Source organism: Brachycentrus maculatus, unplaced genomic scaffold, assembly GCF_059751285.1.
Source record: "Brachycentrus maculatus isolate JH-2025_06_01 unplaced genomic scaffold, ASM5975128v1 h1tg000301l, whole genome shotgun sequence".
Classification (NCBI taxonomy): domain Eukaryota; kingdom Metazoa; phylum Arthropoda; class Insecta; order Trichoptera; family Brachycentridae; genus Brachycentrus; species Brachycentrus maculatus.
In genome coordinates this window covers 742501-768229 of record NW_028281052.1, presented here as the reverse complement: position 1 = coordinate 768229, position 25729 = coordinate 742501, and the positions used below count along the sequence as shown (strand labels likewise).

The following is a 25729-nucleotide window of genomic DNA, read 5'->3' as shown; positions in this document are numbered from 1 at the left end:
AAAAAAAATGCATTTGGTCACTTTCTCGTATGATGACTACGATAGGTACCTTAAATTTATATTTAAAATCCGTATTGAATTCCACATCATTCAAAGAAATTCCCAGGAGGTCCATGAAAAATTGAATGTTATCAACTTTTTTACGTCATTTAAGCGAATAATTATTGATCTATAACTAATATATAAGATCATGTCATATGGGATCGAATTCGATTCGTACACCGCAGTAACAAAAATGCGCTAAGAGTGTCAGAAATGAAGACTACAAGGAGCATATCTGGCAAGAGTCAACGAGATAGAACAAGGAACACAGGGAGAAGAGAATTATGCGAGATCGAAGATGTCGTTAGGTGGGAAGGCAACTAAGGAGACAATGGTATGCACATGTGAGGAGAATGGAGCCATCCAGACCTCCCCACATTGCACAGCACGGCCAACCTCACGGCAGACCACCAAAGAGATGGATTGACAGCTGGGAATCGACATCGCAGGAGGCTAATCCCCTTTAAAAACAGGCCACAAAGCCTGCACCAAGAAGAAGAAGAAGGTTTTTTTTTAATTACCTAACGTCCAAGTGACTCTGAAATCTAGCTACGGCTTATGCAACACCGTTTATCATGTCCCTACTCAGGCTTCAACTTTATAAGTTTCAAAGCCTATGCCTACTTGTGAGTGGATTTACTCTTTATGTTTAAAGTTACTATAATTTCATGTAATTCATGAATGAAAATTCTAGGCAAAATCACTCGCTATCTCGCTAGAGAAGAAGAAGGTGTTTATAAGGCTTGAGAAACACAAGTAGCGAATTCCTTTTCTTGGCATAATTACAAGATAAAAGGGTGAAAAATGTGATATTAATCCATTTTATGCATCAGTGCTCAATTTATTTATTTAAAATTTTAGTAATTTTTTTTTTGTACATTAAAAGTATTGTTAACTTTGTGATATGGGAATATAACACTCCTTTTCATTCATCGTTCACTTTGTGTAATACTACGTAAATGAAAGGTATTTAAATTTGAGTTTTAACGGTTTTTTGTATATTACAAGCATTATATCATTATCTTTTTTAATTCAACATTCATTTTGTATAATACCACTTAAAAACTCTACTTCACGATTTATTCAAATTTTATTAACGATGTTTTTTGTATATAAAAAGCATTGTTAACTTTGTGGTATGGTAAAATAACTCTGTCTTTAGCATTCATCGTAAACTTTGTGTAATACCAATTAAAAATTACATTTAACGACTGTAGGTTTTGGAATAACCATTCCATTATCAGGTGTACATCATACGCCTGTGCAAGTTTTACCATCTTAACATGAAAATGTTTAAAATTTCAGATCGAAACAATGTCGTATCAACGTCCTGCCTTCTGGAGGATCCCTCACAATCGCCCGGATCCTGACTCGAGAAGGAGGGTCAGTATTTATGTTTCTATTATCTTTTTATGTTTCTATAGTAATTTCGTTTCCTTGCGAGACGCAAAAATCCCCTACTGTGATTGAAAACACATGAGAAACACCAGAAAATATCATTTTCATTTTTATTATTTTAGCTTATACTTTGACCAGTTAATTTATTTACAACACTTTGAGTGTGTCCAAATACTTCGTTGGAATATGGAATATATTCTTGTTCCATATTCTTCTTCATCTTTGATGAGATATCAAAATAATAATATGAAAAATAACTCTCGAAATGTTGTAAGTCTTATTTAGTAAATACAACTATTTCTTAAAATATATTGTGACACGTCTTTCGATGCATTTTGCAGCATTTTCAAACATACCTACACATATGGAAGATCCTAACCAAATTATTTAACATATTGGGAGCTGCCTGAAAAGACAATTTTCAAGTTATTCTACTAACGAAATTTTGAATATGTCCAAATCCTTACTCATAAATCTGGGTTTCATTATATATATATATATATATATATATATATATATATATATATATATATATATATATATATATATATATATATATATATATATATATATATATATATATATATATATATATATATATATATATATATATATATATATATATATATATATATATATATATATATATATATATATATATATATATATATATATATATATATATATATATATATATATATATATATATATATATATATATACATATATATATATATATATATATATATATATATATATATATATATATATATATATATATATATATATATATATATATATATATATATATATATATATATAAATAAATATATATATATATATATATATATATATATATATATATATATATATATATATATATATATATATATATATATATATATATATATATATATATATATATATATATATATATATATATTTAGCAAAGACTCTTATTTGTATGTATGCAAGATCCTAACCCCGGACTATTTTTACATACCATACATATCGGGAAACGCTTGATACATGATTATTAATTTTATCCTTATAGTTTGACCTTATAATTTGACCAGTTCTTCAGATTCTTCAATCACAATATTTTGTGGAGAAAACCCAGATTTGTGAACAAGTTTTTGGACACACTCAAAATGTTATGTCTTTTCTCATGATTTTACATATAAATATTGTAAAATGTGCCTTTGGCCCAGGGAAACCAGAAAGGGCACACTTTTACAAATTGTAATTTTGAATGTTTGATGAAAAATATAATTTTTTCTAGTAAAAAGTAAGTGATGAAAATAAGCAGAGCTTTTTTGAGTTACTGAGTCAGAGAGTATTCTTTTAGAGACAGTAAGGATTGTATTTTTTTCTTGTAAAAAATAAGGGATGAAAATAACGTATTTTTTTAAGTTACCGGGTCAGATGGAGTATTCTTTTGGGGACTAAGGTGTACTACACGGAATTTTACCGTTCGGCACTTCAGTTAGCATAATAAAAAACGGATGATTGGATTGGATTGGCTTGTGCTTTTGTCTTTCTTTCTTCAGATCGGTGCACTCGTTCGGTGTGTGATCACGGTGCGCGTAAATTCGATCAGGCTAAATTGTCGTAGTCGCTTTTATATTAAAAAAAACCGACTGCCGTACGGTTAAATTCTCGTGGTTATTATAGTAAACCAATTATAGTAAACCACAGAAACATAAACATTAGTACAAAATATTTAGTGTGGATCTAGCAAATGAATGACTGTGTGTGTGTGTGTGTGTGTGTGTGTGTGATGTTGACTCTAGGGCATACATACAATACTGAGAAGCATAGTTTTTAATGATAAGCATAGTTAGTACTGATTTGTGTATCCCGTTTTATTTTCAATTGTTTTCAAGGTTTGGCAGCATTTGATTGGCTGTTTTATAGATCTGAGCAACTATTGGCATCCGATTGTATTTGGGAGGGTGCAAAGCTCCATCGACACCCGAGACGAATTACTAACCATGACATAAATACTCCTACGCCAATCAATTCTTTAGCTACTCTTTTTAAAACTAACATTGAAAATCGAATTTATTTTTACATGTTTACAAATCTCAACATAGATGAAAAAGAATATCTGATGAATGATGGTATTTACAGGGTTTACGTCCTATGATGGACTGGTTAAGTGATCACCTTACACACGAGCAACGTTCACCATTCTATCCATGAATGACAACCACAATACTATCATTTTTGGGACTCCTACATATATATAATATAATAAAACCCTTATCCACACCCCAATGGTGCATAAGGCACTGCGTCATATAAACGCAGTGTTATCTTGATCATTAACACACGAAGGAAAGGTGATCAGCCCTCGGCTTCAGGTACCAGTCCAGGGTAATATTGAATAAATATTACAGTGAAAAAGTCACTCATATTAATTTTACCCACCCCTGGGAGTCGAACCCGGATCCTCCAGAACGGTAGCCGAGCATGCTGACCATTACACTACGGAGGCGGACAAAATTGGTATATCATTAATCTCATGATATACGAGTAAATTCATTCAAACCCGTATCCGTACCCCAATAGTGAACAGGGCACTGCATCATATAAACGCAGTGTTATCTTGATCGTTTACACATGAAGGAAAGGTGATCAGCCCTCCGCTTCAGGTACCAGTCCAGGGTAATATTGAATAAATATTTCTGTGAAAAAATCACTTATATTTATTTGCCTCCCCTGGGAATCGACCCTGAGAATTCCAGAACGGTAGCCAAGCGTGCTGGCCATTACACTATGGAGGTGGAAAAGCTTTCTATTTACGAGTATACTGTATATGAAGCTCCTAACCGGATTATTTTCTTCTTCTTGAAACCCTTATCCTCACCCAATGATGCATAGGGCACTGTTATCTTGATCCTTACTTCAATGAAGGCAAGGTGATCACTCCTGCGCTTCAGGGACCAATCCAGGGTAATATTAAATAAATATTAGAGTGCAAAATCACCAATATTTATTTTCATCCCTTCCCCATGTATTAACAATAATTTATTGTACTAAATGAAGATGCCGTTAAAAAAAATGCATGTCAGCATGCTCGCCTACCGTTCTGGAGGTCCCGGGTTCGATTCCCCAGGGGGGTTTAATAAATAAAAGTGATTTTTTCACTGTAATATTTATTCAATATTACACTGGACTGGTACCTGAAGTGGAGGGCTGATCACCTGTTCTTCATGTGTAATCGATCGAGATAACACTGCGTTTATATGAAGCAGTGCCCTATGCACCATTGGGGTGCGGTAAGGGATCTTTTTTAAATGAAGCTATTTTTTTTTAAATGTAATCATTACTAAACAATATTATAAATTGTTGAACACTGATTCATTCAATTGATCGATATTCCATTTTTCTAGCTTCGTTCATTTATTATTGTACCTATCTTTTAATTATTTTCAGAACTGTAATTCACAACTGTTGAATTTTTCAAACCTTTAGGTTGTAAACGCTTCAGAAACGGTCATTAATATTGTTGATGTTTAGTCATGCAATAATTAATTGGTCGTATGAACCAAAATCATATTTGCATTTATATAAAAAAAAATTACTCTTATACCTGCAGGACTCTATCAAAATAATTTGTTTTCACGTAATTATCGATCAAGATAACACTGCTTCGATGCGTTGCTGTACCCTATACACCGCTTTGGGCGTGGCTGATGTTTTCAAAGAAGATGATTTGTATAGTACATATCGCTCACTCCTTTCAAGAACGTCATAAATCAAAAATCGTCAATTTTAAGTTGCGCATGTTTTCGGAATGCCCATAAAATGTTCTATATCCCAGCAAAAGAGGCATATTTTTAACTTAATATTTACCCGCTACAGGGCAGAAAATGTTGTTATTGCATTTTGAATAAAATGTATTGTTGAATTATTTTTTTAAATATACTAAATATTTTTTAAATGGAGAAAAAACCCTCAGTTTTCACCTAAAAATATCTGTTGCACAGTAAAAAGTTCAATAAACGGCTTGATAATTATTTTTAATACATTGTATTATATTTTTAAACATTAAAAACGTTCTCCTGAAAAATCAAGTACTTTGATTTATGACGTTCTTGAAAGGAGTGAGCGATATGGGAATTAAAATACTCGTAAATATTGACACTAGAAAACGAAATGGTATAAACGACCCATACATGTACGAATGTAGCTAGAGTATGAGTTATTTTTAAAGTATAAATCAGACTTATTTTAGTATCTAACGCACTAAGCTTCATGTGATTTTAAAATTCTACCACGATTCAGTAATCTGGAATGATTTGTTTGAGTTTTTTAGAAACATTCAATTTATCTTTTTATCTCGGAATTCGATCAAGCAAAGTAATCTTTGGATAATAATTCTTTATAATTGATTTGACTATACATAAATTATAATGGACTTGACTATACATATTCATATATATTACATATCGCTCACTCCTTCACTCACATCAAATATATAAAAACTTGATTTTTCAGGAGATCGTTTTTAAAGTTTAAAAATATTATAAAATGTATTAAAATAAATATCAAGCCCCTTATTGAACTTTTTACTGTGCAAAAGATGTTTTTAGGTAAAACCTGAAGGTTTTTTCTCCGTTTGAAAAATACTTGGTATATTTCAAAATATAATTTAACAATACATTTTCTTCAAAATGCAAAAACAACACTTTCTGCCCTGTAACGGGTAAATGTGTAGTTAAAAACATGCCGCTTTTGCTGGGATATAGTAAATTTTCTGGGTATTCCGTAAACATGCATGCAACTGAAAATTGTCGATTTTTGATAGGAGTGAGCGATATAACGTTGTTGAAAGGAGTGAGCGATATATTTAAATCTTTAATATAATGTATGGTATCAACAAATTGTATTGAATTCATCATAACATATTTAATAAAAATAGTTTTCAAGTTCAAATGGTGTAAGCTTTCACAGACTAGACAAGCTTTCCCTTTGTCCCAGACGTTTCTTAAAAGTTATTAGAGAAGGTGTATTTTTTTACAATGAGAGGTAATTCATTCCATATTCTGGCCGCTTGGACAATGAAGGAATTACTGAAGAATGATGTGTTATGGTGAGAATGGAAAGTGTTCTTTCTTGGGAAGAACGAAGTGATAGATAGATATATATATATATATATATATATATATATATATATATATATATATATATATATATATATATATATATATATATATATATATATATATATATATATATATATATATATATATATATATATATATATATATATTTTGTCCGCCTCCGTAGTGTAATGGTCAGCACGCTCGGCTACCGTTCTGGAGGTCCCGGGTTCAATTCCCAAGGGGGGTAAAATAAATATTAGTGATCACCTTTCCTTCATGTGTAAACGATCAAGATAACACTGCGTTTATATGACGCGGTGCCCTATGCACCATTGGGGTGCGGATAAGTGTTTTATCATTATATATATATATATATATATATATATATATATATATATATATATATATATATATATATATATATATATATATATATATATATATATATATATATATATATATATATATATATATATATATATATATATATATATATATATATAGTTATATTTATATATATATATATATATATATATATATATATATATATATATATATATATATATATATATATATATATATATATATATTTATATGTGTGTGTGTTGTTTTTGAGCATTGAGTTATGATTTCCGTTTATTTTTGTTATTTTGGGTCGATCGGCATCATTTCTCGATACGATAACATTTTAATGTGTTCGAATTTATATGTATATTTATTAAGAACGTTCCCAAATCATTCGAGATACTTGGGAGAGCTGGCAAGGCCAGACTATAAAATGATTTCTTAAATATCTTCCCACGAATCGTTAACTTTTTAAACACTTATTTATATTATTTTCTGGTCCATTTTGTGGGTTCCTTACTCCGTCCATCTTATATCTATATATATTATGATATATAAAATTCTTTCGATGAAAGAATATTAGCTGCTTTCGTATTTATAAAAAGCTCTTCAATGACCCGATCTTTTTCTGTCGCAAACAATAATTTATGATTGAAGTCATCTCTCGAAATATTTCGAACTCATGTTTTGACATTTTACAAGAAAATAAATCTTCTATATCAGGGATGGCTAGACTTATGATCATGGGATTATTTGCATTATAATCAATTGCTTTGTTTACTAAATTTAATAAAATTGAGAGATAGGAGAAAACTATTTGATCTGTTTAATTAATAAAAAATTTTAAATTATATTTTAGACTGTCCCCTGTTATTGCAAATCATAAATATTTACGCCCCAACTAGAAACACGAGAAACCGTCATATATTTTATTGTAATAACAGCCTGCAGTGTCTGGATTCAATACTCCCATACATCGAATGCAAAACCTCGGCAATGATTTCGCGGACCACATCGATATCTGGAATATGTCACTTCCTAACTTTATAACAATAATAATAACAATATTACAATATATATAACAATATAATTAATTTGTATTTTAAGTGTCATACATTGTATTTTATTTTTGACATCTCAACGTAGATGAAAAAGAATATGGAAGTCTGGGCATTTACGGGGCTTACGACCGTCAAAAGCTGGTTCAAGTGATCACTTTACACACGTGTAACATTCACCGATCCTACCCATGATTGACAACCACACTACTCAAATTCATCGAAGTTCTATATATAAATGATCCAATTTCGAAACATTTAACATGAGTTAAAAAATTATTTGAAAAATAACTCCCATAATTGGAGATAATCCAGATTTTTGCTGTAGTATTTGGACACTCAAAATGTTGTCATTCATTTGTATTTTTTGTAATTAAAATTAATTTATTAAAAAAATAATGTAATAATCTTTTTTGACTTATTTTCATGGTTTTTACGAAGGATTTTGTCCCCTGACCCCGCAATACCACTATTGCAATATTCTAAATTTCCCATCAGTGCATCAGTATCTACTGCACACATATATACCTACACTCTAGCACCCTGCCAGATAAATCATTTTGAAATCCAGACTTTGAATTTTAAAAATCATATCGACGGCTGGCGGTCGCGTCTATTCTGGGCCGCTTTTAACCCATATTCCTCCGGCCCGAGTACCTAGCGAGTGTTGACCGCTCAAATTGGCTTGCCATTACATGCCGACGCTACGTACATCGTCTAAGTGAGCGCGCCCGTCGATTTCAGCCGATTTCAGGCGAGTTTCAGCCGAGTTTCATAGCGCTATAGACCCGCCATGATCTATACACCCGTAAACATGTTTTCTCGGTCTTTGCGCGTCATTTAGTGCATCTAGCGTCTTCAGTGCTTCGATTAGTTTTAAGCAACGAACCGACACCGTATCGAACTTCCTGTTTGTTGAAATTCCATCCCATCAGTCGCCATGGGTGGAAAAGTGCATACTATGGTGGTCCACTTGAGGAGAGAGAGGGAAGATTTGAGTTGGGGACTGAGACTCGTCGGAGGATCGGATATTGACACGCCCCTCATCATCACAAGGGTATGCAGATGTTCAATTCGCAACTTTAACTGGAGCAAACACATTTTTTTCTTGAATATTTTTTGCATATACTTTGTGGCACATTTATGGAGGTCCTCACCAAAAAGCTACGTTTCCAATATTGCACAAAATAATCCTTTAAACGCAAATCTGTTCTGTTTACTGTATTCTATCGAAATCTTAATTAAAGTTGCGACAAAACGTGACCAATCCTGTGTTATACCAATATGAAATCAAATCGTACGAAAACGTAACAATTTTACAAGCTAGAATTCCTGATTACTTAAAATCATTTATAATAGAAATGTAACGTTTTGGTGAGGACCTTCACATTTTATAAACTTGTGAAAGAAAAAAACTTTGTTTTCTACCACTTAGTTATATTTATTTTATATTTAGATCCGAAAATGGAAGCATCTCTAGCTTCTGAAATTAGTCGTTAAAATAAAGTAAACAAAACTCAATTGGTAAAAAACAAGTGTTTTTCCTTTAAAATTTCGTCATGTCTTACCACAAAGTAAATGCCGAAACAATAAATTTTATAAATGTCATAAAATAAAACTACTATGATTTTAACAACTTTAATACACGCATTTTACATTTTTTCATAGTACATTGTTAACCCTGATGATGACATTGTTTTTGTCAAAACCGGTTAGAGAAAAGTACTAATAAAAAGTGGCTAAAAACAAAGCACTTTTATATTTTGTAAACTAAAAGCATTGTTGACTTTGTGGCATGGTAATATAACACTGTTAAAGTAGTGTTTATGGTGTTTGAAAATGATGCAAAATGTATCGAAACACGTGCCACAATAGATTTTAAGAAATATTGGTATTTACTTAGTAAAATTTTAATTTAAAATGGATAGATTTTACCACAAAGGAACAAATATACACAAAACACAATGCTTATTCCGTTACTTTTATTTTTAATTCGTTAATTATAGCTTTACCGTGCATTTTTACCAAATAATAACCAAAACATTATTTTCACTAACAATTAAAAACATTTGTGTCGTTAAATTCGGTGCACATACTTTTATTACTCTAAATAAAAATAAAACATACACGTGAAACACTCGCGCGTTAAAATAAAACTTTTTTATAATATTTTTTGTAAATCCATATACTTAATGTGTTCTTATCTTGATCATTAACACATGAAGGAGAAGTGAACAGCCCTATGCTTCAGGTCCAGGAAATATTGAATAAATATTAGAGTGAAAAAATCACTGGTATTTATTTAACCCCCTCTGGGAATCGAACCCGGGACCTCCAGTACGGTAGTGCGTGCTGACCAATACACTACGGAGGCGGACTCCTCCTCTTAGTATGTAGTTATTCAAAAAAAAAATTTCGTCATCTTAACATATCGCTCACTCCTTTCAAGAGCGTCATAAATCAAAAATCGTCAATTTTCACTTGTGCGTGTTTTCGGAATGCCTAGAAAATGTACTATATCCCAGCAAAAGAGGCATATTTTAAACTTAATATTTACCCGCTACAGGGCAGAAAGTGTTGTTTTTGCATTTTGAAGAAAAGGTATTGTTTAATAATTTATTTAAATACACGGAATATTTTTTAAATGGAGAAAAAACCTTCAGGTTTTACCTAAAAAGCTCTGTTGCACAGTAAAAAGTTCAATAAGTGGCTTGATATTTATTTTTAATACATTACACTATATTTATAAACTTTAAAAACGTTCTCCTGAAAAATCAAGTTTTTTGATTTATGACGTTCTTGAAAGGAGTGAGCGATATGTATATGAAGAAAAATATGCAAATTTAGGTATTTGTCGGCTAATGACAGGTAAAAACTCTTAGTTAGATAAGTCGTTTTTTTAATTTTGTATATTATTTTTATGACGCATTCAATAACGACTCAAATAATGCTTCTTGCGTCAACACAGTCCGACTTTGTTACCAGGGATCGCAATGCTTTAGTCTTATTATTATCAGTTCGGATATATAACAGGGTGGTGCAAAATTAATCACTACTCGTGAGTGGCTTTACTCTTTATGTTTTAAGTTACTATAATTTCATGTAATTCATGAGTGAAAATTCTTGGCTAAACAATCGATATTTATTAATTAATATGAATACAATTGATATAATTATTTATTTATTTAGTATTTTTTCAGCAATTTTTTTAACAAAATAATTATATAAAAATTGAATAAAAGGCATTTTGAGTACAGTAAATTTCAAAAGTATAATAATGGTGCTTTGGATAGAGTGAATACAAATAATAATATGTCCATGGAAGGTAAACTGGTAGTACACAACGGAAAGCTGGTATCAACATTGATGTTTTGTAGCTAGTATCAAATAATGATGCTATAATTTCTGCAAATGGCGTCGTACGTCAATCATATTTGATGTTTGTAAACAAGATAATTCCAGTTTATAAAAAAAAATTTGAACGGCGGATAATTAATCATACAGTTTTGTTTTTTCATAACTTTTATACTCAATTTTGAAAAATGATTTCGAATGATACAAATCATTATTTGGACTTTTAACATTTTTTCTGTACTGTGAAAAAGATAATATCCATCAAGTGGCTGCCGCCAGTATTGAAACATATTTTTGCCTGTTTTTATCAATCTCTATATACTGCAGCTGTCTATGTCACTTTACAGAATGATTGATAAAAACAGGAGCAAATGTGTATCAACAATTTCGGCAGCCACTTGACGGATATCATATTTACTGGAACAGACTGTTGCTAGAATTCCATATTGAATCATATATATTATCATGTATATGTAAATAAAAGTAGAATTCAATCCAATAACCTTGTTTAATTTAGGATATATTACCCAACAATCATCTTTTTCACTTAACAAAAAAAATTGTAAAGGTCCATTGAAAGCTTCCCCACCGCATTCCCAGATCTAAAATCAAATTAATTACATTATATTAATTGTATAAATATAAATCAATAAACAGCGAGTGTTTTTGGTCAGAATTTTCACTCATGAATTACATGAAATTAGAGCAACTTTAAACATAAAGAGTAAATCCACTCACGAGTAGGCATAGGCTATAAAACTTAAAAAGTTTAAGCCTGAGTAGGGTCATGATAAGCGGTGTTGCATAAACAGTAGCGAGATTTCAGAGTCACTCGGAAAAAAATATTTTACGATATCGATTATCATTTTATATATCGATTATAAATATATCGATTTTACGATTCAATTCATTTCGATAAGGAAGGAATGCAAAACTGAGACAAACATTATCGATAAAATTAAGAATGGTGTGTTGAGATGGTTTGGACATGTAGAACGAATGAGTTAGGAAAGAAAGGTAAAAAAAATATGAGGCGAATGTAATTGGAAAAAGGAGCAGAGGAAGACCGAGAAAAACTTGTCAGCATCAAGTATGCCAAATACTTTAAAGTGGTCAGGTTAGGAGTTGAAACAATCGGCGGGTATGTATCAGGAGATGCATGAACGTGGAAGTGGCGAAGAATGTTTCCAAGGACAAGAATGTGTGTCATAATTTTTGTCATGTTTTTAAGTTTTTAATTTTATTAAAAACTTAATTTTTAAAAAAATAAATAATTTTTGTTTTCTGAAAGTCAAGTATTTATTGTATTTTATATTAACACTATTCTAGTTCTACTTATAATACCCATACCCTTATACCCTTTACTTTGGCTAAATTATATTGTATACCCACACACAGGCCATGCCTTTGTGGGATCTTTTTTTGTATTTATATATATATATATATATATATATATATATATATATATATATATATATATATATATATATATATATATATATATATATATATATATATATATATATATATATATATATATATATATATATATATATATATATTTGCATTTGAATTTATGTCACGTAATGCAAAAAATTTAAAAAAAAAAAAGGTCAGAGAGGTGTGCAATTCTATTCTCTCTGACTAACCCTGCGGGAAGCGGTGTGATGGTTTGTTAGTTTAGTTAGTGATTCATTTTGCGCCACCCTGCATACCGCGCGTACTCCACGAGCTACAAGGCGAGATAAATCTCTATGCCTGCCGTCAATGCTCAAAGTCTAAACAACATAATGGACCGCCGCGAGCCGGCTCTATTTCTATTTCATTCGTCTATCGGCCGACATTCGCCATGTTGCAATTTGCTGATAGCCGGCCAATTAATTTCCGTCCGCTGATATTATGCGAGGATATTTGTGGCCCATGCATGGATTCGCGTTTTGTATATATTAAAAATAATGAATAAAAAATGATGAATCGATTTAAAATACAGTGAATCCCCCTACAACTATGAGATCGGTACTGCGTTATCGGAGGAAACGACAAAGGATGTAAATTTTAAAAAAAATGCATATATTCTACGTATATATTTTAATCAACTGAAATGACTGAAACGAGTCATTTAAAATTAATAAGCGTGGGAAGACCTCAAATAAGAGGGCCCAAACGACAAAGCCGCTGTGGAGAAATCAAAATAATATATATATATATATATATATATATATATATATATATATATATATATATATATATATATATATATATATATATATATATATATATATATATATATATATATATATATATATATATATATATATTTAAAACTAAGGTAGCTGGGCGAAGAAAACAAACCGATTAAAATTATGCTGATAAGCAGTTGAAAGGTATTACGTTTATGGCAACACGCCAACCAATGTTAATTATTATTTTAAAGAATGTATGAATGAAAAAAATAGTATTGTTCCTTCGCTACTAGGCTGAAAATATTCACGAATTTTCCGACATCTGAATATTACACAAATGACAAAATATCGGGTGTGTGTGTGATGCAAACGGAACGTAATCAAAATCTAACCTAAATAAACCCTTAAAATGGACATAATATATATTAATAAATTTGAATAATTTATGTAGAGCCATTTTCGTAAAATACTACCTCAAGGACGCCTCACCCATTGAGTGAATTATCCAGTGCCCGATTTAATCAATAATATGAATATACTTCCAAGATTTTGAGTAGTGTGGTTGTCAATAATGGGTAGAATTGGTGAATTTACACGTGTGTAAAGTGATTGCTTGAACCAGCCTATGACGGTCGTCAGCCCCGTAAATGCCCAGACTTCCATATTCTTCTTCATCATCGATGAGATGTCAAAAAGTAATATGAATATAACATAGTTAACGATTTTGATCACAACATTTTGGTGGGTCCAAATACTCAAAAAAAAAAATTATGACAAATTATGGTATTTCCAATTAAAATTAATAAAAAGACAAATTATGGTATTTCCAATTAGGAGTTATTTTTTAAAAACATTTCTGACATCTCAACATAGCTTTTGAAGTGTTAAAATAACCAAAATCCCAGATTTGTGCACAAGTATTTTGACATACTCGAAAATGTTGTTAATAAAATAATCTGGTTGAAATTATAAGCTACATAAAAAAATCATGTTTTCAGGCGTTTACCAGTAAATAATCCAGTTAGGATATTGAATATATCCATATAATAGGGTCTCTACTGTATAAAAACTTTCTCAATCCAACTATGGATAGCTCTAGTGAACTTACATGTACAGTGTCATGAGATAAATGACATATGGGGGTTCCAAAATTGGTGGTAAATTATGGGTAGAATGGTGAAGTTGGACGTGTGTAAAGTCAACCAGCTTATGACTGGTCGTAAGCCCTGTAAATGCCCAGACTTCCATAATTTGCTTCTCTATGTTGAGATGTCGAAAATGTAACTCCCCTTATCGTTCGCATTGTATAATAACTGATGAGGGTGGTATTACACAAAGTGAACATAAAAATGATCAAAGTTACTATTTATATTAACTTGAAAAGAAACATCTATCGTTTCATTTATGAAGAAAGATGGAAATATGAGCATCCCAGGGCTTACGTCCTGGCATTCGGCTGGCTTGAGTGTTCACTTTTTACCCTTGTGGAACGTTCACCATTCTGGTCATTATTGAACATCCACATAGCATTAATTTTGGTACTTGTATATATACAATGCTGGCGGATTTCTTTGACAAGCTTATTTTTAGTTCTTAGGTTTAGAATTATGACCGATTGTTGTATCATCAATTGAGAGTTAAGACTCAAACCCAGACTTCCATCTTCCTTCAGAAAAAAATATAGATATTTCATCCCATGTTGTAACACCTACAATATTGACATATTATCTGTAGGGTAAATATTCTAGTGTCAGATATAATAAGTCATAGTAATATTCTTCTTTTTCTTCTACTTGGTGTAGGCCTTGTGGCCTGTTTTTAAGAGGGATCAGCCTCCTGCCATGTCGATCTATCTCTTTGGTGGTATACCTTGGGATTGGCTATAGAGTACAATGCTGGGGAGTCTGGATGATTCCATTTTCCTCACATGCGCATACCATTGTCTACTTCGTTGCCTTTCCCACCTAACGACATCTGCGATCTCGCATATTTCCCTTGTCCTGTTATCTCTTATTCTATCTCGTAGAATCTTGCCAGATATGCTTCTTAGAGTCTTCATTACTGACACTCTTAGTGCGTTTTTTGTGACTACGGTGTCTGCTCTGCTTTCGATCCCATATGTCACGATGGGTCGCACACAAGTTTTGTATATTTTGATATTAACAGTAAAATTTCATTCAATTATACTTTTTCGTTCTCATTATTTAAATTTACGAAGAATTTTTATGTAAACTTACAATTTGAATCATGTGTACAGCTATAAATAAATTTTATAGACTTCAGGCGAAAAGAAATCTCTGGAAACACTTTCTTAGCTCGCTTATAGGCATGCGTCAGACATATTCTCTTAAAATAATTTTGAAATGAAAATGCAATAAATTTATGTCCAATTGATCCGAATTTCAGAATCAGTCTAAAAAATAAGATGATAACAAAATAATGTAAGACTGAGATAAGTATAATCGGTAAAATTAAGACTTAGAACGAACTCAGTCGGTTGGCTGGAATCAAGGTTGGCTAAAAATTGGCTCGATATGTTCTTAGCCACCAAGCCGGTGAAGTTCTTTTAGGATGGAATCCGTAAACTGCCGGAAAATGGGCAAATGTCGTAGCTTCCTATGGACAATACTTTAAAAATTGAATGTATGACCATTTTTTTCAGAATAAAGCCTAAATTTTCGAAAAAAAACGCACGAATCAATGCATACTCCCAATGTACAGTACCGAATTATGAATATTCGGATATATACATAGGATGAAAGTAGACTACATTCAGTCTACTATAATTACATCTATCATTCATCTTTCTTTCATCTATCATTCTATCATTCATCTATCTTTTTCCACATCTATGAAAAATTGAAAGTAATAAACCACGTTTATTTAAATGTTTTAAATATTTTTTGTACATTTTCCAGGTGAATCCTGGTACTCCTGCGCAGAGGGAATTGCTCCGCGGAGACATTATCACCAAGATTGGTGACTTCGACGCAAGGGATCTTCGCCATGAAGATGCCCAGAATCTGTTCAGGAACGCTGGCACCAACATCAAAATCGCCATTCAGCGGTGATCACCTCCCCTTATTATTCAATTCAACATTTCGAGTGTGTTCAAATACTTGTTCACAAATCTGGGTGTCTCCACTTGGAAGTTATTTTACATTTTTGACTGCTTTCAACATAGATGAAGAAGAAAATGGATATCCGGGTATTCACAGGGCTTACGGCCCTTTTATTAAAACCTCAAATATATTTATTATAACCTAAAGTATACCCACACACAGGCCATGCCTTTGTGGATCTATTTTTGTATTAATATATCATATTTTTTTGTACCTGTAATTATAATATTTTATGAATTGCAAAATAATTTTTAAAAAGAAGAAGAAAAACGTATCTGCTAAACAAAAGCTTTCTAATTACAATCATAGATAGCTGTTGTGAACTCAATCATGAAACGTCATGAAATTGATCATATATTATATGTATGTCTGACTTCCAAAATTTTGAGTAGTGTGATTGTCAATCATGGGTAGAATGGCGAATGTTACACGTGTGTAAAGTGATAACTTTAACCAGCCTATGACACTAGGTCATAAATGTCCAGGCCCGTAAATGCCCAGACTTCTATATATTATTTTTTGACATCTCAACATAGATGAAGAAGAATATGGAATACCTAATATTTACAGGGCTTATGACCTATCAAAGGCTAGTTAAGTGATCACTTTACTCGCGTGTAGTATTCACCATTCTACCTATGATTGACAACCACACCACAAAAATTTTTGAAAGTCATACATATATGATCAGTCTCATGACGTTCTATGATTGAGTTCACCACAGCCACCTATGATTGGACTTATAAAGCTTTTTTTTAGCAGAGACCCTGTTATTTGCATGCGAGCTCCAAATTATTATTTTACATACTGGAAAACGCCTGTAAACCTGATTTTCATTTATAATGTAAACTTGTTATTTGACCATTTTATGTGTATTTACACATTAAAAATATTCCATATTCTCTTTCATCTGTGTTGAGATATCGATGGGAGGAGAAAAATCATTGATTGCAGCGAAATTACAGTAAACTCCCCTAGAACGTTGATAAAGGTACCGCGTTATCGGAGAGAAATTCATATGGGGTTTTAGATAAAAATAAAAGAATATTTGTGTTTTTATTATTTACACAAATATTTTAATCTCATACTATTTCTGTGAGCCTAAACGGCTCATTATTAGAAATAGGTATCAAATTGAGGTAGAGTGCGTTCGAACCGAGAAACTCTGACTTAAGAGTCCGCAACACTAACCACGGGACCACAACCCGACACAATGATGTATTTGAATTTTTAATTACTCATTTTAAAACATTAATCCTTCATAACATCGCTCCGATAACGCGGTACCTATCTGAACGCTATAGGGGGGTTTACTGTATGATGCTCTAAAGAATGTATTTTTGCCAGGGGCGTATCACACAAGCATCTGTATCGAGGTTCCTTCGTAGGCCGGTCTAGGACACCGACCTTCCGCGACGAGCTAGTTTCACCGTAAGGACTCAAAGACTTGCATGACTCCATGCATTTTGTCCTGTTAAATATTTTCCAAAAAAATATCCCTATTTAAATTTATCGTAGTCGTACAGGAGAGTGTGACCAACTGACAAAACGTAAAATTTTCAGGAGGGCCATTTAAGTCAAGAAAATAAATATCAATGCAGTTGGTCATTTTTAACAATATCCATATTTTATACTTTCAAGTTTAAAATCGATTTGGGATTTTTTCAGGGAATTTTAAGCTTGTAAAATATCAAATAATCGAAAATCACGTTTTTGTAAAAAATGCACTTGGTCACTTTCTCCTGTATGACTACGATACATATATTTTTTTAATTTAATTAAAATGGTTACATTTTTTAAACAATTTAAAACAATTTCTACTTAAAACAATCTTATACCGTAAAGTGGGTTTACATTGCACCAAAATACTGCATTTTTTCAAAAAATTGTCTATTCCGATCAGGTTTTTTACTTTTTCTGAGGTTTCAACTATTGCAATGTAATAACACATATACCTGTAACATGTCTGATACGTTTTTAAATTTTTATCTATTTTGCCTGTATTTTTTTTTAATATTTATATTTTGGTGCAAAGTATCCCGGGGTAAAGTACAACTTTGCACCATGATATTTTCTCTACACTTTTCGTACTAGAATCCAAATTTATACAAAGTAAAGGCTATCCTACAAGTTTTGTTGCACCTTATGAAGGGTTTTGGCTCACAGTTCACTAAATGCAGATTATAATATTGTATAATTATGGAAAAATAAGACACTTGATAGAAAATTTTTTAAAAAAATATTGAAAAATCTAACAAAAATGTTTTTTTTTTCAATACTGAAGGTTTAAAATTATATAAAATAAAAGGTGGATATTAAAACATATCGTACTACATAGGTAATAGGAATTAAAATTAAATTAGGTCTAAATATGTTCAAGTTCCGGGACGGTAAAGAAACCTCTTTTGGATTGCATTTTCGGTTCTTTTATGGAACCCGCTACATCCTTCCAAGAATATTGAAGAAAGTCATCCTTCATCGGCCACTTCCACGATTTGAGACTCTCCTGCATGGATTTAACAGCTCTGTCTTTCTTTATTTCCAAAATCTGTCCCGGAATTTTTTTTCCTTCATAATGAAATACGACATATTTTCCCACCTTCTTTTTTACTGGTCCTAATGAAACGGAAGAACAAATACGATAACTGGTTTCAGTCATCGTTTTTGTTCTTCTCCCTCTTCCTCAAAGCTTCCGTGTGAACTATAATCAGTTAATGATAGATATGCTGGAAGTTTCGATGCGGAAGGTGGGATCATTGATGTAGTTGGTTCAGGTAGCATTTGTGTCTCGTCAACGTTCATTTCGACATTTGGATCGTGAGCAATGCTCTTACCTGGTTCTATCAGTATCGTTTTCCTGCGTTTTAAGACTGAATTCTTTGGGTTGAATCTGTTTTCTTCCAAAAACTGTTGAAAACTCTGGCGCACGTCATCGTCATACGCTTTTAATGGCAACCGATTAAGCAACTGACTAGTTTTAGCAACAGTCAAGGTTTTATGTCTTTACAAAAATGATCTTATCCATTCAGAGCCTGGTACGTTGTTCTTTAATATTCGTACTCTTCTGCCAAATCTATCCAAATAGGCTATTAGAATGTAGCGAATGTTAAAAACACTCACTGGGAAACCGTACTCACTCATGTCTACTATGCAGTTTACGAAGGATTGCTCTTCGCCCTTGTCACATATCGGAGGTTTTCCCACAGGTTTTGTGTGCTGACCTTTGAGCTTATAGTTAATCGTCCTTCTGGGGATTTTGAAAATTTCTTTAGCCTTTCTTTGACTGATTGTACCATTTCGAATGGCCTCCAAACACTGCTCCACTCTCTTCGGTGTAAAATCGCAGTATCGTCTGGCATAAGGCCGCTGTTTGTGTGTTCTTGACATTTTTGAAAAAAATATACCATCAGGAATTAAGTAAGTACACAAAACCAATAGATATTTAGCAAACATGTCAAGTTGTACTAGCCTTTTTAAGACTTTTCATCAAATTAATTAACTATGGCCTTTTGTGGATACTTTGCACTTGGTGCAATGTTACCCCAAATGTGGTCAATACAAGTCAGTTCTTAAAAAAATATTATTTTTACATAAACTTGACAACGTAACTAAATAATACAGCATTTGAGAAAAGCAGGGCCTATCTACCTACGATTTAGAGACCACTCACTTGTTGTAACTAGTTTCAGTATACTGATTCCACTGGATTTTTTCGGACACAATTTTCAGACAGAAAACTTTCTTTACGTTCGGACAGGAAAAACACATTGAAGCAATAGCGACCGACTATTACTTCTGTAAACTAAAAAGTAGATTGAAGTGCCATCTATCAGAAACAATAGAAAGTAGAATGAAAAATGACATGTATCAGAGATGACCAGCTTTACAATTTCTTTACAGAAGGTGGTGCAAAGTATCACCCATGGTGCAAAGTATACCCACTTTACGGTACTTTTAGTTGCGCTGAGCCTCTCCAAAAAAGAGACTTCTTTTTTTTTAGTGACACGTAATACATTTCTTCAACACATTTTGTGCGGGAAGGGTATTTAAGTAGGGCCCACGATAAGCTATGTTCCACAAGTCGTAACTAGATTTGGAGTCACTTGGACGTTAAAACTGAAAGTCCGTTAAATAAAAACAATTTTTAATTAATCATTTTTTCTTAATATTAACACTGTATTTAGATATAAATAAACAATACAAAACGCAAGCAAAATTCCATAAGATATTTTCATGGCCGCTAAAATTATTACTTGAATTTAAGCATGTATAATGTTTACAGGACGTTTTTAATTTTTTGTGTTTGACTGGATTTTTGTCGGTTATAAAAAAAATAGCGCGGAAAGACGTCTAGCCCCTAGAGCGGCCGATCGCGTTCTAATTTGAACGTTTAAAATCTCAGTCTTAATGAAAAATCGATAAAAAATATGGGTGTATATAAATGACGTACCATTGTTTTCATTCATTCATTCAAAGTCTCATCTACACCCGGTGGTGCATAGGGCACTGCATCATAAAACGCAGTGTTATCTTGATTGTTAACACATGAAGGAAAAGTGATCAGCCCTCAACTTCAGGCACCAGTCCAGGGTAATATTGAATAAATATTATAGTGAAAAAATCACTTATATTTATTTACTCCTACCCTTAAGAATCGAACCCGGGACCTCCAGTACGGTAGCCGAGCGTGCTGACCATTACACCACGGAGGCGTATCACTATTTTTAATGCGTTGCACAATATTCAATGATCGCCAAAACGTGCTAAAACAAAATTTGTAATTAGTTCGGCATGTTCATTTCGCCAAATATGCACCTAATGCCTGACAGAGCCTTGAACGAATGTCCTGTCCCCATTAGGTCCTCAGTCACGCACAGCGTTGCCGCAAGGTATGAGAATGGACTGCCCGGTGAGTTTAAAATTGAATTGAATTGCTTCATACGGACTGCGCACGTACATATGATGGTAATGCTATTATCCTGAAGACTTTAATTACATATTTACTATGTACCATTCACCAGTATTGTATCGTCACCTCTTCATACCGCTCGTATGTGATGGGTGTTTTGCAATGGCATTTCTGCTCCTTACCATGTATGTATACCAAATCAGTGTTTAAGTAACGTATTTCTATATATTCGATAATTTTTTTTAATTGGGAGTTGCATTTATTACCTTGCTCATTTATAGATCATCATTAAGTGGATTTTTGTTTTTTCCAGCTAATTTTTTATTTGATTTTAATCTTTGTTGGGAACAGGAGGGATAATCTAGCGTAAGCCATTCAGGAACTTATTTATTTACGTTACTTATTATCTACAAGCTTTATAGATCATCAAGTAGATTTTTGTTTCTTCCAGCTAAAAAAAAATATATTTTAATCTGTGTTGGTAACAGGAGGGATAATTTAGTGTGGGGTAATCAGGAATTTGACAGCATTTGCTCATTCCTGGGAGAAAACTACTTAAAACTCCTCAGGAGAAGCCGGAGTGTTGACTGTCGTCAACAGGCCTTCCGTTCCACCAGAAGAGGGTTTGCCATTTTGTGCCCTAGCTTGGTTTATGGTATCAATGACCTTCATTAGTTTTATCATGTATAATACCACCTCTCGTGAGAGTTCCTTATAAACTATCACGTATCCGATATCGGATAGGTACCCAGGATCTTGAATACGCCCATGAATATTGACAGCAAAGTAAGAATGTGAAATACCGATTGCCACATAGGGAGAACCAAATCTCTTCTTAGAACTTCAGAAATGAGGACTTTGAGGTCCATAACCAGAAACACGCTAACCGAATAAGGAACATGGAAGTTCGGAAAATTATGTAGTACGGAGAATATAGTCAGATGGGGAAGACAGCGAAGACGATTCTGGAATACCCACGTCAATAGAATGCAAGAAAATAGACTGGCCAGAATTGCCCTTCATGAGAACCCAGACGGAAGAAGACCACCTGGAAGACCTCCAAAGCATAACAAGAGACATAACAAGAGATGGATAACAGACAGATCCTCGGATCTATAAGAATTAAGAAGAAGAAAAAGAAGCTAGGGTTGTTTTTTCCATAGTCTGTCAGGGTTGCAATAGGTTTGTCAAAAAAAAGAAAATATGAAAACAGCGCTTGGCATTCTTTTGGCTGTCCTTTTAATCATTTTTTAATACGGATCGGACATTGTACTTGTGATTTCTAAATGATAATGTTTGATGAAAGGTGATTCATCATAAGGATGTTTTGTTTATGTGATGTGCTGCACTGTGTTGTTATCTTTCTGTGTCGTGGTTGTGTTAAGAGTTGGAAGACCTAGAAGACCTCCAAAGCGATGGCGTGACAGCTGGCAGTCTACGTCAAAAGAGACGGATAACGGAACAGACAGATCCGAGCATCTATAAGAAGGAAGAATAAAAAGAAGGATGCTCATGTTTTAATTTTTTTGTTTCGATATTTCAGAGATGCGACAAACAAAGCTCTTGGAATGAGCAACGGATCTTCTCGCTGTGGGTCATCTATGCAGCATTCCCCCCTTCCTCCGCCCTACATCCCCGTGGCTACCACACCCTACAGGTAATTTTTCATCTCAAACAATTAATCTCTACACCTTTTTCTTCTTATATGTGTCTTTATTTATTTATTTATCTATTTATTTTTATTTTACCAAATACATAATTAGTATAAACCACATTAATAAACACAAAAGTAATATTATGAATTTCATCTATTTAAATTTAAAACATTTTGAGTGTGTCCAAATACTCGTTCACAAATCTGGATTGTCTCCAATTAGGAGCCATTTTTTACATAATTTTTTTCTAAACATAAATGAAGAAGGATATGGAAGTCTAGACATTTACAGGGCGTACGACCGTCATTGGCTTGTTTAAGTTATCACTTTACATTTTACCCATAACACTTCACTATACACTGCACTGCACTTATGACATCATACATTGCACTGCACTTCACTTATACTGTCTTTGCACTGTTCCGTGTCTGTCTGCTGTACTGGTCGGGGTTGTGGGCGTCTGTGTACCGGCCAACGTCGAGTCGGAATCGAATCTAGCTGACTAATTGAACTAAATACTTATCCCTTTCACTGCATACACTGGGGTACTTCTAGAAAATTTGTTGATGGACTTACAATCTTGTATTTATTTAGATTGGCAGTGACAGGTATATTGAAAGCTTTTAAATGTAAATTCACAGTAAAATCGGGATACAATTTTATATTGTTTCACATTTTCAATAAATTTCGCAACTTCAAAAGTTCAACAAAAAAAATGCTTAGCAAGAGCAGATCTGTCAGGAAGCCTAGATGCTTCTGTATCAGATCTGGGCATGCGGTGGGACAGCTTTCAATATGCACTACACTTATGATATTATAAACAGCACTGCACAACACTACACTACTAAAAGAAATACACGTGTTAAGAGGACGTTATAATACATGCTTAATAAATTATTAAAACATAAATGTTAATTACAAAACATCTTAATATTAGATTAGTCTTACATATTTCAACTTAACCTAAGCTAAAAAAGAAAAGTATGCTTAGTTGGGAGGCGAGAAGGCGATCTGCTGCTGCTGCTCGCCGATCGGTCTGGAGGTCTCTTGCCATTATTGTTTTGATATTAAAAGCTCACATTTTCGTTTCCAGCTACTCGCCCGCCCCGTGCAGTCCGGGCGGGTACGGCGGCGCCTACTCGCCTGCGGCGTCCCTGCCGCACACCGTCTTCCCGCCCGAGAACCCCCGCGCGCCTTCTGCGTGCCTGGGAGCCTACTCGCCGGCGCCGGGGGCGCACTCGCCCTACCAGGGCGCCTCGCTCGGCCGCCGGAGCCCCATGCTGTTCTCCCCAATGGGCTACCGCGAGGAGTGGCCCGATGAAGGAGAATGCATCGTCAATCAGGTATGCCAACCTTTTTTTTAAATCTTCTTCTTCTTCTTCTTATTGTAGGCCTTGCGGCCTGTTTTTAAGAGGGATTAGCCTCCTGCGATGTCGATTTCCAGCTATCGACCCATCTCTTTGGTGGTCTGCCCGGTGTATTTAGGTGTATTATCTGCATTTTTAAAATGAAAGTTGCATTTCTTGTTTATATTTTCTGTGAAAAAATATCCCATTTTTTACTTAATGATGCACATTTTAAAGTTTTTATTTTATTTTATAAACTAGAAAAATACAATAAGTAGTTTGAACTGTCATATATATGTGGTTTCAAAAGTAAATTCAATTTTTGTAATGTATCAATATCTCGAAATATTAAATTTTGACTTAATGATGCAGTATTGTAAAGTTTTCAACGTTCTATAAACTAGAAAAATACATACAATTTTTGACATCTCATCAAAGATGAAGAAGAATATGGAAGTCTGGGCATTTACGGGGCTGACGACCGTCATAGGCTGGTTTAAGTGATCACTTTACACACGTGTAACATTCACCAATTCTACCCATTATTGACAACCACACTACTCAAATTCTTGGAAGTTCTATATATATATATGAACCAATTTAGAAACCTTGTTCTTGAATCACTAGAACTTCACTAGAGACATCTATTGGTGAGATGTAAAGAAGCTTTTTACTAAGCAGAAACTCTTATATTAGTATGTGAGATCCGAATCCTGGATTATAATCACACACATGAGAAGCGCCAGAAAATACCATTTTCATTTTTATTATATAGCTTATAATTTGACCAGATAATTTATTTACAACATGTCAAAAAATACATATGTAATATGAAAATAACTCCTGTAATTGGAGATAATCCAGATTTTGTGAACAAGTATTTGGACACACTCAAAATGTTGTAGAAAAATATACTTTGTAGCATATGTAATATCATGTGTATGTGGTTTACAAGTAAATTTAACATTATGTTTAATAGCGGGTATTTTATTCAGGCTAAAAGCTTTTAAATAACCGGGATTATTCAAACGGGGATTTTATAGTTAATGTTTTTCGCCAGTATACCCACGACATATAAGTAGGAGATCAATAAATATTGCATCCCTTATGTCACTGCGATAATATTAGGTCCATTGTGACCTCCTTCTATGTCATAGCTCACTCTCGAGACCTGCGTGTGTCATGTAACTCACGACCTGTCTT

At 33.0% G+C, this 25729-nt stretch overlaps 1 protein-coding gene across 4 annotated transcripts in view; it reads left to right on the top strand.

The window, feature by feature from the left end:
* Positions 1–25729, top strand: part of Zasp66 (PDZ_signaling and DUF4749 domain-containing protein Zasp66) — a 67422-nt gene that overhangs the window by 3777 nt on the left and 37916 nt on the right. For 2 of the 4 annotated variants that reach the window (XM_088267647.1, XM_088267645.1), the window contains exons 2-5: positions 1348–1425; positions 16413–16561; positions 23069–23182; positions 24274–24523. In XM_088267647.1, coding sequence (XP_088123773.1) covers positions 1357–1425; positions 16413–16561; positions 23069–23182; positions 24274–24523 — 582 coding nt within the window. In that variant the 5' untranslated portion in view covers positions 1348–1356. Of the gene's footprint in view, positions 1–1347; positions 1426–8634; positions 9015–16412; positions 16562–23068; positions 23183–24273; positions 24524–25729 lie in introns of those variants that run through there. The other 2 variants (XM_088267644.1, XM_088267646.1) reach the window with 2 other exon arrangements.